Source organism: Monodelphis domestica, chromosome 1 (genome assembly GCF_027887165.1).
Source record: "Monodelphis domestica isolate mMonDom1 chromosome 1, mMonDom1.pri, whole genome shotgun sequence".
In the NCBI taxonomy this organism is placed as follows: domain Eukaryota; kingdom Metazoa; phylum Chordata; class Mammalia; order Didelphimorphia; family Didelphidae; genus Monodelphis; species Monodelphis domestica.
In genome coordinates this window covers 151,387,637-151,406,721 of record NC_077227.1, presented here as the reverse complement: position 1 = coordinate 151,406,721, position 19,085 = coordinate 151,387,637, and the positions used below count along the sequence as shown (strand labels likewise).

Genomic DNA, 19,085 nt, shown 5'->3' with positions numbered 1-19,085 from the left:
AACAGTCATGTACTTTGTAACCTAAAAATGATTGTGTTATTTTAATATTGTTCCTTTTTAAATTTATGTTTTTACTGTTTATTAATAGCTTGTTCCTATTTTCTAACTTACTCTCTTATTTTTATTGTCAATTTTAGGACTTACACATATTATTGAAACACGGAAAGTTCTTGATTTAAGAATTAATTTGAAGCCTTCTTACCTCATAGTTCCAAGGACAGGATTCCATCATGAAAAATCAGATATTCTAATTTTGGATTTTGGTACCTTTCAGGTATGAATTTATGTGTGTATATTGTGTTTTCTACATCCAGTGTTCATTCTCACAAAAACCCATCTCTAGTTTTGAATATTTTCCTTAAATTACCTTATGTTGTCTTAATCTGTATACTTTGAAACTGTTTTAAAAGAATTTCCATCATATTATTACATTTATAATACACATAAATGTAATATATACATAATATATTATATACTACTTATTATATACATACTATTTATACTTTTTAGCATATTATTTTTAATACAGCTCAGAATTTTGTGATTCATTATTTGAATTTTTTTTAATTCTAAGAGTTCAAGTAAGTTCCTGAATATTTGTTAAGCTACCAAAAATTGTTAAATAGAGGGAAGCAGCTTTGCTAGTGAATGACTGAAAACTATACCTGGAGATGAAGGCTGAGATTTTGAAGAATTAAAACCTAGAATCCCAACCATTGGCCATTATGTACTTAGAAAGGGGAAGATAGGTAGTACTGACCATAAGGCCAATGTGACCAAACTGCTTGGGTTGTACTTGAGGAAAGTAGGGTTAAAAACCAAGTTCTAGACCGTCAAATTGTGGTGGATTCCACATATATGCTGCCTTAAATATTCATTTAGGCATGTATTTAATTTTTTATTGCTATTTTTATATCATCTTACTCATAACTTAATATACATATGTATATGTATGATTGTATATTATATATATTTACTTATTTAAAGAAATAGAGAAAAAATAAGCAAAACCAATTTAAGATATCAAAAAAGATCCGATAATATACATACAGTGTTTATCTGTCCCATTACATTGTCTACCTCTGTAAAGGAATTAAAAACAACAACAACAACAGTGTTTTCTTATATCTGTTCTTTGGGGACTGTGCTTATTCTTTGTAATTTTGCTGAATTAGATTTTCAGTTATTAGTAGTGGTCATTCTTTTCCTTAGCATTATTGTAGCAGCAAGCATTTATTAAGCATCTACTACAGGCAGTTGATAAGTGCTAGTACTGGAGTCAGGAAGACTTTTAGTTCTAATCTAGTCACAGACACTTACTAACTGTATGACCCTAGATTAGTGATGGCAAACTTATGGCACAGGTGCCAAAGATGGCACAGAGACCATTCTCTGTGGGCATGTGCCTCTCCCCCCCAGTTCATTACTAGAAAGCCAGAGGGACTCAGGTGAAGCTGCTTCCCTTCCTCTCTCCACCACATAAGATAACATTTTTTCACACCCTCTGCCCAGCAGCCCAATGGGTACACATAGGGCAGGAAGATGGGTGTCTAACAGGAGGCAGAGCTGGAGAGGAGTAGAAGGCTTGGACCACTCCCCTCCCCCTCTATACTCAATGAGGACAACCATCACTTTACCCACCCCTCTGTCCAGAAGCCCAGTGCAAGTACTTTCTCCCTCCCCTGTGTGGGGTAAGGGAGTGAGGTGGGACATACTTAGCATGTGGTGGGGAGAAGGGCCACGACACTTGGTCTGGGGCAGGGGTGGGGAGGGACAGGACCTGGTTCTCTGTCTCTACAAGGTTCACCATCACTGTCCTAGATGATTTATTTAAGCACTTATCTGCCTCACATTTCCTTACCTGTAAAATGGAGATAATAATAGTGCCTCCTGTTGTGAGGATCAAAAGAGATATTAGTTATAAAGTACTTAGTTGAGTGTTTGGCCCATAGTAGGTGCCTAGTAAATGCTTATTCTCTTCCTTCTGTCCTAGGCACTGGGGATACAAAGAAATAATGAAACCGTTCCTAACTTTATGACACTTACCTTCTAGCGGGGGGGAGAGGGGTATTGCATATAGAAACAAGTTATACAAGATATGCAAAAGAGTTACAAAGTGATTTTGGGTAGTGAGATAGGGGAATAGATACAATAGATACAATTAGGAGACTTTCAGGTCATTCCCCTCAAACTCTCCTGCCTCTCAGGAGAGAACAGAGAACAAATGAAAGGAATGTGTGTGGAGATACGGTCTTGATGAAAGAGGACCAGGAATCCATTGAGAGAAGTATTCAGTTATTCACTACCTGATCTAACTAAAAGTCTTTAATAATGTTGGTATTTTGTATGCCTTGGAGGAATAAGTTATATTTTTTTCTTCATTGTAGCTAAATAGTATAGGTCAAAGTAAAAGACAAACTACTACTTCATCTCTCGAAGAAATAATGGATAAGGCATATGACAAGTTTGATGTTGGGATTAAAAGTGTTCAACTTCTTTTTGCAAGATCAGGTAAAATTTTCTTATTGTGACTTTGGAATCCAGGAATTCTAATGCTAGTTGCCTTGACAGATAGATGGGGCACAAGAATCCTATGGTGTCGACTTGTTACTGACTCTTAAGGAGTTTTAGGTAAAGGAGTGTCTAAGTGACTCAGTGAAAATTGTTACTACTATAAGAAATTCAGTTCACAACATATGGCCTTCTTATGTTATCTAAGTCTCAGTCCAAGTATAATTTAGCCTATTTTTGATACATTTATCTACATACAAAGTAAATTTAAATTTTTATCTTAATAGAATATGATATAATTGACTAAGTAACTTGAATTAAAGCACAAACTAGCAGTGCTTTTATTGTGTTTTGTTGCCTTTAACACAAATGCTTATACATCATTGATTAGACTAACATTCACTAAGTGTCTTTTCAAGAATACATCTGGCACAAACTTAGCTAGTTACTGGGGATATGAATACAAAGGAAGAAACAATCTATTTCTTTGTCTTTTCCAAAGATCTTAACATTTTTGTGTATCTTATCAGGATTAGATGCAGTTTAAAATTCACCTAACATTAATTTTCCAATTTTACATAACTATAGGTACTTTTGTTATCAAAATAAAAACCATTAATACAGGCTATTACTTATTTTCTCTTGGTTAACATTTGTTTTGATTTAATTGTTGGGAATGAAGAGTCTGTTCTCAGTGAGCTGCATTGTAACTTTCTGGCCACTTAACCAAGGTCACATAGCTAGTGATTATAAATATTGGAACTCACATCACAAAATCACCAGATTTCAGTTAGGAGGGACCTCAGTGGCTCTTTGTTCACCTGAAATATGAAAAGAATCTCCTGTGTATGCATGTAGCAAGTAATTAATCAGGGAGGTGGACTTCTTTGCTTCCCAAGGCAGGCTGGTCATCCATTTTGGGGTAGTTCTGATTTTTACAGTATTCATTATTATATCAAGTTTAAATCAAAGCTTTTTTGCGTTTCTACTCATTGTTCTAAGTTCTGTCTTCTAAGACCAAAGAGATATATATGACACAACCTTGAAAATGGTGACCATGTCTCCCCTAAGTCTTTTTTCTCAGCTAGACATTTCTTTTAATTGGAGTTCATATCATGAACTTACTTTTACCATTTAGGCTGTCCTCCGCTGAATGTTTTATTGTTACTTCCATTGCATCTCTGCAGTCATGGGGTATATAGTTCTCCTGATTCTACTTTCTTTTTATCAATTCAATTAAGTGAATACCAATATCAATTAAGTGAAACATCCCCAGGTTTCATGTTAATGCCTATAATTTTCTTTTTTTTTGATAGTATAATATTCTATTGTATTTGTGTACCATGATTTGTGTAGCCATTCACCAATTGATAGGGTCTTTGTTTTTAGTTTTCTGCTACCACAAGAAATACTGCTATAAATATTTCTGAGATAAATATGTATAGACACACACATATCCATATATGTATGTATATATTCACTCTTTTTCTTTTTATTCCTATAATTTGTTGACAAATTCTGGGACTAACCTATTAACTTAGAAATCTTTATTTGCTTTTAAAGTCTGTGGCCCAAGGGGGAGCTAGGAATCTTAGTGAATGGATTGAGAGCTGGGCCCAGAGACTGGAGGTTTTGGGTTCAAATTTGGCCTCAGACACTTCCTAGTTGTGTGACTAGACAAGTCACTTAAACCCTCATTGCTTAGCCCTTACCACTCTTCTGCCTTGAAACTAATACATAGTATTGATTCTAAGTTGGAAGGGTCAGGGCTTAAAAACAAAAAGTCTTTTTCCTATATTGCCACTCTCTAAATAAATACAGAACTATGTGCATTGTTTCAACATGCTTCACTTTTGCCCTTGGCTAATATGTTTTTTCATTCTTTTCAAGCAACTTTTAGATTTTTATTGAATGCCTACAATAAGAATAAAACATTTTAGGTAATTTATTTTTTGTTGTAATTTTTTTGTAAAGGGGAAAATTGGAAAAAAGCTCGATTTCAGCACCCATCATCTTTGCATATATTACAGCCTATGGATATTCATGTTGAGTTGGCTAAGTCAATGGTGGAAAAAGACATTAGAATGGCCAGGTAATATATGCTTGTATGTAAATTTCTTTCTTTTATAAAATAAATTTGACTGCTTCAATTACTTGATTTTGATCAAATTTCCATGAAGTGAAAGGGCAGTGATTTCTTTTATTTAAGTTGAAAATATTTTATGGAGGAAATTATGTGACTTGACATAGTTCTTACTTTAGGGCTGCATAAGGATTTGTAGTCTTTAAATGTTATTTCTGTCTCTGTATGTATATGTGTGTTTTCAAGTAGAACTGGAGATTCTCATCATTAATAGAGTAAAATGTAAAATTTGAATAATCTGAATGATTGTTACAAAATTAACGAAGTTTTTTATTATCTGAGGGAATTTAAAAAGTGAAATTGTTTTTTAAATTTAGGAAAATTATCATGAAATTCATATGAAACTTTAATTATCTTGCAGTATTTTAATCAGATTCTTAATCAATGTCTGAATATCATATAGTAAAAACCCATTTATGTACAGATTAGACTTTTAAATAATTGTCACAAAGCTTTTGTCCTTTGCATTTTTAGAGTATGTTATCTTTAGTATAATCTCTTAAAGAAAGTTCTGAAATGTATTCATTTCAGAAATATTTTGTACTAAACATGGTATATACAGGACTAAGCTTACATTATCTGGAAAAAGATCTTCTAGAGAGTATGCCATTCTTTAATGTCTGCTAAGTAAAGAAATTTATAGCTAGATTAAAGCCCTCCTAGATTGAGACATATGATTGTACAGTGGGGCCTAATTATAAAAATATGCTTGGGAAAGTAACTTTTAATTTCATTTCCAGATTTAAAGTTTCAGGTGGGCTTCCTTTGATGCATGTGAGACTATCTGACCAAAAGATGAAAAATGTACTGGATTTGATTCACAGTATCCCCTTGCCAACAAAATCAAATGTGCAATCTCCAGAGAGAAAGGTAAATGCACTTAGAAAATATTTTCTATCTAAATGGCTTTTTTTGTAACTTTTGACTTTCGAATTATTCTTTAAATCACTTTCACCTCATTTAGGGATTTTTGTAGTGATAGATGGTTTGATATTTATTTTGCCAATATTTGATAAAATTATATCATTGAATAACAAAAACTTGGAACTCATTTCCATAATTGATTCAGTCCACTAATGGGATGGTACATATATGGTAAGCCAGGTAGGTGAGGGGAATATAGAAACCAACCAAAGAGCTACTTCTCTAATGTTATGGTACTCCCTCAGTGTAGCTAGGCAGGAAGTTCTTTGTGTTATGCCACAACTCATATAATTGTCACATACTTTGTAATATGGAAAAAGTTAAAAATTCTTGACCATTCAACTTTGAACTTGCCTGCAGAATGTGAATTGTCACTTATTATAGATTAAAATCCTTAGAATATTATTTCTTTTTAATGCCATTTTTAAGAAAAGGAAATAATTTTGCATTGGTAATAGTTATTATCTTTTATTACCTCTGTGGTCATGCATGCATTGACCTTTGACCATAAATAAAATAATTTATATATGGCTATGTATATATATACATATTTAGCATCTTTTAAGTGTTTATGGTAGTCTAATATTTAGAAAAATCTAATTAGGTATAAAAGATAAGATAATTATGTATCTGATATGCTTGTAAAAAGATATATTTATATATAAGTATAAAAATAGCTTTTGTGTCTTGAATCCTGAATAACTCAGTAATCATTTATTAAACATCCACATTAAGCTAGACCCTGGGGATACAAAGACAAATAATCATCGTGTACAAAGAGCTTACCTTTTATTTTTACCCACCTGTTCTTTTCTAGGTAGCCTCTATTCCTATTATATCTGTTGGGACAAAAAGACTACTGGACACTTCACTGCTACTAGAAGAAGTAGATTCAGGTAAGGAATTGTAAATTGTAGAATGCGCTTTTTAAAAAATCTTTAAACTGATACTAAAAAATTAAAAAGTGTGAAAATAATAAAAAAATTCTGTAGCAATTTACTGACAGCATGATATGGTACACAGATTTTGATCATCAGGCTACTTCAGTTTTAGCCATAGCCAACCCAAAGGTAGTAGCTATGCAAACTAGTCAAGCCACTGAGTGTCCTATCTGAGATAAAGAATCTCAGTTTATTTATTTGGAATTAAGGGGTTAGGCTAGATGATATTCCAGAACTTTACATTTAACAATTTTAAATAGTAGGAATAAGTAGTCTTATTTAAAAATAGAACAAAACAAAATGCTTCTTAAATTGACCTCTATTTGTGACTAAGAATCAAATCTAAAAAACGATAAGGAAACATTGGTGCTATCCATAGTGTCAAATGGGGATAGGAGTACTGTTCTGGAAAGCTATTTGTAGGAATATGCCTTTTTTTTTGTATTTGCAAGTATACTAGGGAGAAAACATAACCTATAGAAACAGTAACAATAGCTAGTATTTTTATCGACATTTAAAGTTTGCAAATACTTCATAGATTCTATCCTCTCAACAATCCTGGGAGGTAGGTTCTAGTATTATCCCCATTTTTCAGCTGAGGAAAACTAGGAAGATATAGGTTAAATGCATTGCCCATGATCATCACATAGTGTAATAGTAAGTGTCTGATACAGATTTGAACTTGGGTGTTTTTGATTTATAGTCCAATAGCATTTTATCTACTGGAATTGGCTGTTATAATAAACTGATTCATTTCTTGGGTCTTAAATATTAAGATTAATGTTGTCTTGATGTAAAGATTTTCTAGGTTAAATGGCATTTTAGTGGTGGTCAGTTTAGATTTTGAGTATTTATATGTAATTTTCAGCTATGATATTTCAGGCTCAATAAATATTTCTTTCCTTTAGAATCTGATGATGAATATTTTGATGCTGAAGATGGAGGACAACAGACTGGCAGAAGTGTCAAAGGATCTGAGATAAATAAAGTCACAGAACCCCCAAATGAAGAGCTCATTGATCTTCAACTCAAATTTGAAATTAAAGAGGTACAATTGATATTAGGAATGTCTACATGTAAGTTATTATCTGAATAAACTGATATAGGCTCTTTTTTGCTGTAGGCAAGAAATGCAAGCTTATATAAATATATTTATTCATTTCCCTTCAAATTTTGAAATTGAATGGTACTGAACTTTTTTCAAGTTTTTTTTAATCTATTCTACCTACCACCTTAGGTGATTTTGGAACTTACCAAACAACAGGAAAAAGAAGATACTATTCTTGTGTTTAATGTCCTACAGTTGGGAACAGAAGCTACAGTTCGAACATTTGACATGATTGTAGTATCTTATTTAAAGAAAATAAGCTTGGATTACCATGAAATTCAAGGTAAAATTTACAAAAATCAAAAATAGTGGATTGTTTTGTAATATTTAATTAGAACTTATAATACTTTAAGCCTAAACTGTTATTTTTTTGTTTTTGTCTGAGCTGAGATTAGGCATCATCTTTAGGTCAGGAAGAAAGGGACTTTTTAATGCAAGATATAGGCCCATAAATAATAAGTTGGAAGAAAAGGACATTAAAATTAAATTTTATTGATATATTTTGTTTTCATTATCAGCTACATTTTTAAATATACTCCTATTCTTCTAAAATCAAACCTTTCAAAAGAGAATAAGAAGGAAAAAAAAGTAATTCGGTAGCACTAATATTTGAAAAAAATCTGATACAGTGTTCTATACCCATTTCTTCCTATTATTACTTCAGAGGAGGAATGCCCCCCACAAGTCTATTTTGAGGCCAAGCTCAGTCATAATTTGACAGCATTTAAAATTGATTGTCTTTTTATTCTTCTTATGTACATTGTGGTCATTGCTTATGTTGCTTTTCTAGTCATGGCTATTTCATTTTCCATCAGTTGATATAACTTTTTTGTAGTAATATATTTATTTTTTCTGAAAGCACAATAATAATATTATACATTCACATAAAATTTGTTTAGTAATTTCTCAAATGATGTACATCTACTTTACTTTGTTTCTAGGTGTTTTCTATAACAAACGGTGCTGCTAAAATATTTTAATGTGCATGGGGCCTTTTTTTGATCATTGACTTCCATAAAGAATATCTCTAGCAGTGGAATCTCTGGTTCAAAGGGTATCAGCATTTTAGTCACTATAGAAAGCCCATTTAAATAAAAATTTCTGTAAGTCAGTCTTCTCTGAATGAAAGGTATTATCTGAGAGGTGATTAAAAGAAATTGAGGTATAGTAGACATTGGAGCAATATCTAATAGTTTGTTAGCTCTTTGGTAGTAATAAATATATGGTTCCTTAGAAGAACTTTCTTATTTGTGATAGAGCCTGGGACCAAACCTCCCTTTCCTCTTTTCCAATCCCTATAGAGACCAATACTCCCCTGATCCACCCTCCCCTCTTCTCCCCCCTCCACACACACCCTTAGCACCTGCCCGAGCCTGGGACAGACACTGCCACTAGTAAAACCTGGCAAGACACCAATACTTCCCTGTCAGGCCTAGACAAATGACCTTCCAAATCATAGACCATCAAGCCTGAGAACTTCCCAACCCCAGAGACCAAGGTTCCCAACCCCCTTAGGGATCTCCAATCATTTGGACACAAGTACCCAACTTTGCCCAATAGAGACAGCCCAGGTTACCTCATCCCATACCACCACCCTATAAAAGACTGCCCCTTTTTCCACCCAGATGGAGGCCCCTAGCCAGCTACAGGTTGTAGGTTCCCCCCTTGATCTCCTTTCCTCTCCCCCCTCCCCCCAATAAAGCTTTGCTGCTTTACTCAGTCTCTCTATCTCATTAGTCTCAGGTCATACCCCTGTCAGCCAGGTCTGACAAATAATGTCATGACTTGGATAACCAGTTAAGGAGTGACTTGGACTACCTACCATCAGGCTGGATCCAGACCCACTTGTCAAACCTTGTTTGACCTTGAGGTGCTCTCTCTCTCTCTGTCTCTGAGTCTCTCTCTCTCCTTCCCTTCCCCTCTTACCTTTTATAATTCTCCTTTTTATCTGCATTTATACTCCAACAGTTCTTTCTCTGGAGGTGGATAGCATTATTTTTCACAAATCCTTCAGAACTGTCCCAGATCATCATATTGCTGTTAGTAGCAAAGTCTTATTACATTTGATTGTTTCACAATATTTCAGTTACTGTAAATAATGATCTCTTGGTTCTGCCTATTTCACTCTGCATCAATTCACTCTGCATCAATTCATCCTTTCCAGTTCTTTTTCATCATTCCTTACAGCACAATAGTATTTCATCACCATCATATATAACAATTTATTCAGCCATTCCCCAACTGAGGGACATCCCTTTAGTTTCCAATTCTTTGCCAAGACAGAGAGTAGCTGTAAACATTTTTGATAAAAATTTGATAAATATTTTTGTACAAACAGGTCCTTTCCCATTAAAAAAAATCTCTTTGGGTTACAAACCTAGTAGTGGTATTGCTGGGTCAAAAGGCATGCATTCTTTTATATATATATATAGGCTTTTGGCATAATTCCAGATTGCTCTCCAGAATGGTCGAATAAATAAATTCACAGCTTCATCAGCAATGCATTGGTTTTTCAATTTCACCATATTCTCTCCAACATTTATTATTTTTCTTTACTGTCATGTTATTCAGTCTGATAGGTGTGAGGTGGTACCTCAGAGTTTTGATTTGCATTTCTCTGATCAGGAAGGATTTAGAACATTTTTTTCATATGATTATAGATAACTTTGATTTCTTCATCTGAAAACTGCCTATTCATATCGTTTCACCATTTATCAATTGGGGAATGACTTGGATTCTTATAAATTTAACTTAGTTCTTTATATATTTGAGAAATTAGACCTTTTCCAGGACATTTTGTTAAAATTCCTCCCCCTCCCCAGTTTGTTGCTTTCTTTCTAATCTTGGTTGCATTAGTTTTGTTTATACAAAAGCTTTTTAATTTGATATAATCTAAATTATTCATTTTATATCTTGTAATGTTCTCTGTCTTTTTTTTGGTCACAAATTCTTCCCTTCTCCCTAAATCTGACAGGTAAACTATTCTATGTTCCCCATATTTCTTCTAATATTACTAAATCAGATACTCATTTTGACCTTATCTTGATGTGAGATATTGATCTAAACCTAAATTTTGCTATACCTTTTTCTAATTTTCCCAGGAGTTTTTGTCAAATAGTGAATTCTTGTCCCCAAAGCTGCAATCTTTGTGTTTATCAAACACTAGGTTGTGAAGGTCATTTACCCCTACTCTATTCCATTGATCTAAACTTCTCTTTCTTAGCCAGTATCAGATTGTTTTGATGATTACTGTCTTATAGTACAGTTTAAGATCTATTACTGCTAGGCTCCATCCTTTACTTTTTTTTTCATTAGTTCCCTTGATATTCTTGATCTTTTCTTCTTTCAGATGAATTTTGTTATTATATTTTTCTAGTTGTATAAAATAGTTTTTTGGTAGTTTCATATGGCATGGCACTAAATAAGTAATTCATTTAGGTAGGATTTCCATTTTTATTTTACTATCTTGGCCTACTCCTGAGCAATTAATGTTTTTCTAATTGTTTAGATCTCATTTTATTTGTGTGAAAAATGTTTTTTAATTGTGTTCATTTAATTCCTGTTTGTCTTGGCAAATAGATCCCCAAATATTTTATATTGTCTAGAGAAATTTTAAATGCAGTTTCTCTTTTTAACTCTTGCTGCTGAGTTTTGTTGGAAATGTATAGGAGTACTAATGATTTATGTGGGTTTATTTTATATCCTGCAACTTTGCTAAAATTATTATTTTAACTAGTTTTTAATTGATTTTTTAGGATTCTATAAGTATGCTATCATATTGTCTACAAAGAGTGATAGTTTAATTTTCTTATTGTGTATTTTAGTTCTTTCCATTTCTTTTCTTTCTCTTATTGCAAAGTAAGCATTTCTAGTACAATATTAAATAATAGTGGTAATAATAGGCATCCTTGCCTTATTTACTCCTGATCTTATTGGGAAGGCTTCTAACTTATCCCCATTGCAGATGATACTCGCTGATGGTTTTAAATAAATACTACTTGTTATTTTAAGGAAAGGCCCTTCCTATGCTTTCTAGCATTTTCAATAGGAATGGATCTTACATTTTGTCAAAGGTTTTTCTGTATCTATTGAGATAATCATGTAGTTTCTATTAATTTGATTATTGATATGATTAATTCTATTTGGATGGTTTTCCTAATATTAAATCAACCTTACATTCCTGGTATAAATCCCACCTGGTCAGAGTGAATAATCCTTGTGATATATTGCTGTAGTCTCTTTGCTAGTATTTTACTTAAGATTTTTGCATCAATGTTAATTAAGGAAATTTGTCTGTAATTTTCTTTCTCTATTTTTGGTCTTCCTGGCTTAGGTATCAGCACGATATTTGTCATAAAAAAAATTTATAGGACTCCTTCTTTGCTTATTTTGCCAAATAGTTTGTATAATATTGAGATTAATTGTTATTTTAAATGTTTGATAGAATTCACTTGTGAATCCATCTGGCCCTGGGGGGTTTTTTCTTGGGGACTTCATTGATGGCTTGTTCAATTTCTTTCTTTTTGAGATGAGATTATTTAAGTATTCTATATCCTTTTTTGTTAATCTAAGCAATTTATGTTTTTGTAAATATTCATCCATTTCACCTAAATTATCAGAATTATTGTCATAAAATTGGATGAAATAGATCTAATAATTGTTTAATATCCTCTTCATTAGAGTTGAAATCACCCTTTTCATTTTTGATATAGGTAATTTGATTCTCTTTTTTCTTGTTTTTAATGGTATATTTTTTTAATTTTAATTTTTTATTTTTTTGGTTACTACACTCACTTTATTTCCCTCCCTCCCTTCTACCCACCCTTCTCACAGCCAATGGGCAATTTCATTGGGTATTACTTGTGTCCTTGATCAGAACCTATTTCCATGTTGTTGTTTAAAGGATGTTCATTTGAGTCTACATTCCCAACCATATCCCTTCGACCCATGTATTCAAGCAGTTGTTTTTCTTCAGTGTTTTTACTCCCACAGTTTTTCCTCTGCATGTGGATAGTAGTTTTTCTCGTAGATTCCTCCAAGTTGTTCAGGATCACTGCATTGCCACTAATGGAGAAGTCCATTACATTTGATTGTACCACAGTATATCATTATCTGTGTACAATGTTTTCTTGGTTCTGCTCCTCTCACTCTGCATCAATTCCTGGAGGTTGTTCCAGTCCCCATGGAATACCTCCACTTTATTATTTCTTTGAGCACAGTAGTATTCCATCACCAACATATACCATAATTTGTTCAGCCATTCTTCAATTGAAGGGCATCCCCTCATTTTCCAATTTTTTGCTACCACAGAGAGCGAAGCTATGAATATTTTTGTACATGTTCTTTTATTATTATCTCTTTGGAGTACAAACCTAGCGGTGCTATGGCTGGATCATAGGGCAAGCAGTCTTTTAGCACCCTTTGGGCATAGTTCCAAATTGCCCTCCAGGATGGTGGGATCAATTCACAACTCCACCAGCAATGCATTAATGTACCAACTTTTCCACACCCCCTCCAGCATTCATTACTTTCCTTTGCTATCATGTTAACCAATCTGTTAGGTGTGAGGTGATACCTCAGAGTTGTTTTGATTTGCATTTCTCTGATTATTAGAGATTTAGAGCACTTTTTCATGCGCTTATTAATAGTTTTGATTTCTTTAACTGAAAATTGCCTATTCATGTCACTTGCCCATTTATCAATTGGAGAATGGCTTGATTTTTTGTACAATTGGTTCAGCTCTTTATAAATTTGAGTAATTAGACCTTTGTTGGAGGTTTTTGTTATGAAGATTGTTTCCCAATTGTATGCTTTCCTTCTAATTTTAGTTGCAATGGTTTTGTTCATATAAAACTTTTTAATTTTATGTAATCAAAATTGATTCTCTTTTTTCTTGTTTTTAATGATATTAACCAATACTCATCTATTTTATTTTTTTTTAATAGGACCAGCTCCTAGTCTTATTAGTTCAGTAGTTCTTTTACTTTCAATTTTATTAATTTTTCTTTTGATTTTTAGGATTTCCAATGTAGTCTTTAACTGGGTTTTTAAAAATTTATTCTTTTTCTAGTTTTTTTTTTTAGATGCGTGCCCAATTTCTTGATCTGCTTTTTTCTCTGTTTTACTGATATAAGCATTCAGGAACACGAATTTTTCCCTGAGTACTGCTTTGGCTTTATCCTATGAATTTTGATATGTTATCTCCTCATTGTCATTCTCTTCAGTGAAATCAGTGATTGTTTCTATGATTTTAATTTGCCTCTCCATGAATTTTATTGATTATAATTTTTATTACCTTATGATCTGAAAAAGTTGCATTTATTATTTCTGCTTTTCTGCATTTGGTCATGAGGTTTTTATGCCCAAGCATATGGTCGATCTTTGTATATGTACCATGTACTGCTGAAAAGAATGTATATTCTTTTTTATCCCCATTCAATCTTCTCCAGATTTCTTTTAAATGTAACTTTTCTAAAACTTCATTCATTTCCTGTTCTTTCTTATTTATTTTTTGGTTCAACTTATTTTCTTCTGATAGGAGAAGGTTGAGGTCCCTCACTAGTATTGTTTTATTATCTCTTACCCTTTTAAGCACCTTTAGTTTCTCCTTTGAAAATCTGAATACTATGCAATTTGGTGTATTTAGTTTAAATAATGATATTTTTTCATTATACTACTTTTTTTCAAGATGTAATTACCTTCCTTATCTCTTTTAATGATATCTATTTTTGCTTTAGCTTTGTCTGAGATCATAATTGCTACTCCTGCTTTTTTTGTTTCATTTGAAGTCCAATAGATATTACTTCAGCCTCTTACCTTTACTCTGGGTATGCCTACCTCCCTCAAATGTGTTACTTGTAAACAACATATGGTAGGATTCTGGTTTTTGATACATTCTGCTCTCTGCTTCTATTTTATGGGTGAGTTCGTCCCATTCCCATTCATAGTTATAGATTACCATCTTTGTATTCCTCTCCTTATTTCTTCTTTTGATCCTGCCTTTTCTCTTTTCACTCTTTCCTTCTATACCAGTGTTTTGCTTTTTGTTACTTTTCCACTTCCCTCTCCCTTATATTTATTCTCCTTGTGGTATACCTATATTTTGAAAAGGGGAAGGAAGGTAATACAAAGGGAAAACAGCACATATAAATAATATTGAATTTATTAACAGAGAAGGGATGAAGGGAGGAAGGAAAATGGGAGAAGGGAAATCTGAATGCTTTACCCTCTAATTAAATCCATTATTTAACTACCTTAACTAATTACATAAATTGATAAAGATAACCAATTGATAAAGGTAACCAGATTTCTCACACTCAGAGTCCTGTGATGGGTCAGTTACAGGAATCCAGCTGAGTCCTCAAAAGAGAGACTGATTTACTCCAATTTTCCAGAGGGTATTTGGGAAACTCCTGCTCACTCTTGCTTGGTAGTATTTAAAGAGACTGCTCCTAAGATGTCCAAGGGAGTCCAGGAGAGATCAGATCTGCACCCTTCAGGCTTCACTTCCCAGCTCCAGATTGCTATTGGAAAAACTGTCTTTTCAGCAGTTTGGAATCTTTCCTGTCAGCCCTGGGAGAATTCTGAGTCTTGAGGACTTATCAATCAAAACTCTTTGCACCCTGTAATTTCCCTTACTACATTTCCCAACACTAGCCTTCTCATTCCCCTGCTATTTCTCTATTGGATCTTTTAATCATCCCCCCAACTTCTCCCTTCCTTATATTACTCCTTTTCCCATCAACCTTTTTCTCATTCCCATTCTACTTCTCTATAGGGTAAGATAGAATTTTATACCCCAGTGAATCTGGATATTCTTCCCTTTCTGAGCCAATTCCAATAAGAGTAAGGTTTAAATATTACCTGTCATCACCCTCATTCTCCTCTCCACTATAATAGATTTCCCCCTGTGCCTCTATATATGATATAATTTACCCCATTTTATTTATTTTCCCCCATTTCTCTTAATACAATCCCCTTTTTCAGCCCTAGTTTTTTTTTACATATCATACTAAACAGCTTACTGCTATATCCACTGCCTATGTATACTTCTCCTAACTCCTATGATAATGAAAATAATTTTAAGAGTTATAGATAACATCTTTCCATGTAGGAATATAAACCATCTGACCTTATGGAAGCCCTGAAATGTTTTCTCTTTTTTATTTACTTTTTTATGCTTCACTTTTATTTTGTATTTGGGCATCAAATTTTCTATTTGTCTGGTCTTTTCTTCAGGAATGCCTGGAAATCTTGTATTTTATTAAATGACCATACTTTCCCCTGAAAGAATATAGTTAGTTTTGATGGGTAGGTGATTCTTGGTTGTAAACCCAATTCCCTTGTCCTTTGTAATATCATATTCCAAGCCTTCTGGTCCTTCAGTGTGGAAGCTTCCAGATCCTGTATAATCTTGACTGGGGCTCCATGATATTTGAATTATTTTTTTTTTCTGGCAGTTTGCAGTATTTTATCCTTGACTTATTCAATACTATCAAGGCAGTTTTTTGGGAAAATTTCTTGTAATATAATGTCTAGAATTTTTTTTTGACATGATTTTCAGGTAGTACATAATTCTCAAATTGTTTCTCCTTGATCTATTTTCTGGGTCACTTGTTTCTTTGCAATGAGATCTTTCAAATTTTCTTCTCTATTTTTTTCCTTCTTTTAATTTTGTTTCATTGTTTCTTCATGTCTCATTGACCAATTCTAATTTTTAATGACCAAATTCTTCCATGACCTTTTGATCCTCCTTTTCAGTTTGGTCCATTCTACTTTTCATGTCTTTTTATTTAATGAAATTTTTTGCCTCTTCTTCCAGTAGATCAATTCTTTTCTTTTCCTTTTCTTTTTTTTTAGGAAACTCTTTTCTTCATTGGATTTTTGTTCCTCTTTTTCCAATTAACTGATTTTGCTAATCTCCTATTTTCTTTTTGTAGTACTTACATTTTTTTTCACATTTTCTTTGACTTTTTTTTTGAATTTTTCTTTGACTTATCTTATTTGATTTTTGAATTCATTTTTAAGTTCTTCCAGAGCTTGATACCAATTCCCATTTGGGGGGAAGTTTTGTATGTGGTTTCTTGGATCTCACTATCCTATGTTGGTTCTTTGCTTTGTAGTTTGTCCCCATAGAAATTTTTGAGAGTTAAGTGTTTCTTTTGTTGTTTGTTCATTTTCCCAGCCTTTTTTTTTGCCTGTGCATTGGGAATTCTGAAAGATGTTTTCTGATTGTCTTCTCTCCTGTTAGCTTAGGCAGTGTGAACTATTTTGCACTGGGACTAGATCTGTACTGTAGCAGGTCAGGCTTGAAAGGGGCCAGTGCTATGGACTGCTGGGCTTTACTGTGGGCTGGTGCTAGTGCTTGGGAGTTCAATAGGTGTGTTTGAGGTGCTCTTTTGCTAGTGTAGTCTCTGTCCTGTGATTCTGCATCACAGAACCTAGTGCAGTAGGAGACTGGTGGTCAGCCAGCACTCTTCTGTGTTCATTTTTGCATTAAAATGAAATTAAATTAAAATCTGGTTCCTCTTATCCTGTGAAAATCAACTCTCTCTCTGCCTTTCAAGTTGTGTTCATTGGGAGAGCCCCTTCACTCTGTCCTGCTGTTTATTTTTGAGTCCTGTCATTTTGAGGCAGTTTTAAAAGATTGGTTTGGAAGGATTGTCAGGGTGGTTTTGGCTTTTGCTGCTACTAAGACTTCATCTTGGCTCTGCCCCCAACCTGTACACCTCTTAGTCAACCTTTTTTTTTGAAACTATCAGAGATGGTCAAATGTTTTAAATTTAACCTTTCAAAAGATTAAAAAAATTTTAAATAAAAACAAATTTTAAAATAATAACACTTATCTTCCATCTTAGAATAAATACTGTATATTGGTTCAAAGTCAGAAGAATGGTAAGGCTAAGAAATAGGGGTTAAGTGATTTGCTCAGGGTCATATATCTAGGAAATGTCTGAAATCAGATTTGAATCCAGTACTTCCTCTCTCTAGTCCTGTTTCTTAATCTACTGAGCCATCTAGTTGCCCCCTTAAAGGAAGAGGTTATCCTAAATTCTCAGATTTAATAGGCAATTTACTTTTCTCTTTATTCCAGGATCCAGAAGGAAACCACTTCATTTGATTAATTCTTCGGACACATCTGGTTTAGACCTTTTAAAAGTGGAATATATCAAGGTATGATTCCTTAACTTATTAAAATCATATTTCAAAAGATTTAGGAGGAGAGAGTAGGTTAACCAGAAGTCTTTGGAAAGGACATTATTAATTTTCATTATCGATCCTATGCTCTCCCCAGTTCTTTGAATTTCACTCACTTCAACATGGGCATAGGCTAAGAATACCTATTGGATTGATAGAACAACTCCTGAAATGACACTGTCTTACTCTTCCTGTAGTGTACTCATTAACTTGATTGTGCTTTTACTTTTTTGTGTTTGCAGAACAATATTTATAGTGAACTCAGGTGTTTGCTTCTCTGGTTATACTCTTTCTTCAAGACTTGGAAGGGCAAGTTATGTTCTCCCAAGTTTTAAAGGAGAGTAGGGATACTCATATATTATTGCTAAATAAACATTTTAAACTCATTTCTATACTTAGGTTTAGTATCTTGATAGGATGGGTATACTTCTTTTCCTTGTCTTTCCATAATGTCTTCCTAGAGAAACCTCCAAGGGTTTTGAAAACCTTTCTCTTTTGACTTTCGAAGTTACTGGGGTAGCCTGTGGTTGTCCAGCTATTGTTTCTGATTCTGTCCTTAATACCAACTCACTTCTTTCTGGGAGAAACACTTTTCCATAACAATGTCTTTCCTGTTCTTTGTAGTATAGAAGTAATTGTGTTAATATGTTGTAGTCAGTTTATAGCAGAGTCTTTCTTATCTTTGGATCACCAGTTATATTTTTTATGCAACTTTAAAATAACTAGTATTAACTATAAAGCTTGATTAAGAAGATTGCTTAGATTTGAACTTTTAATTTCTCTTTTAGGCTGACAAGAATGGACCTAGTTTTCAAACTGCTTTTGAAAACACTGAGCAAACATTTAAGGTAAAGGAAAATTATATTAAATGAAAACATTTTATTCAAGACAGGTTATTATATAAAAGCCTTTTTTGTTCACTTGAGGATTATTGGTCAAATAATTTTAAAGAATCATTTACTTAATCTAAATTGATAATTTAAATTTTATTTTTTCCCCACAATGTATAAGATATAATTTATTTAAGCTACTAAGCCAGCATTCTAAATTATAAGCTAGAGGAGCAAAATAATTCTTTTTCCAAAAACAGAAGGAATTCAAAACATGAAAAAAATTTTATTTCCAAGAAAACCTTGCATTACCTAGATACTGGACAGGAAAAAGTAGATATCCTATTAATCAAAAGTTATTTATTAAATGCCTACTATGTATCAGTTACTAATATTGGAGAAATGGAAACAAAGTGAAGACAACAACTATG

At 33.1% G+C, this 19,085-nt stretch overlaps 1 protein-coding gene across 4 annotated transcripts in view; it reads left to right on the top strand.

Moving 5' to 3' along the window:
- The window catches only part of VPS13C (vacuolar protein sorting 13 homolog C), a 213,826-nt gene that overhangs the window by 75,054 nt on the left and 119,687 nt on the right, over positions 1-19,085 (top strand). For all 4 annotated transcript variants that reach the window (XM_056807955.1, XM_056807953.1, XM_056807969.1 and 1 more), the window contains 9 exons: positions 138-274; positions 2,388-2,511; positions 4,486-4,603; positions 5,395-5,524; positions 6,396-6,474; positions 7,428-7,567; positions 7,757-7,910; positions 17,721-17,800; positions 18,613-18,672. In XM_056807955.1, the coding sequence (XP_056663933.1) occupies positions 138-274; positions 2,388-2,511; positions 4,486-4,603; positions 5,395-5,524; positions 6,396-6,474; positions 7,428-7,567; positions 7,757-7,910; positions 17,721-17,800; positions 18,613-18,672 (1,022 nt within the window). The remainder of the gene's footprint in view (positions 1-137; positions 275-2,387; positions 2,512-4,485; positions 4,604-5,394; positions 5,525-6,395; positions 6,475-7,427; positions 7,568-7,756; positions 7,911-17,720; positions 17,801-18,612; positions 18,673-19,085) is intronic.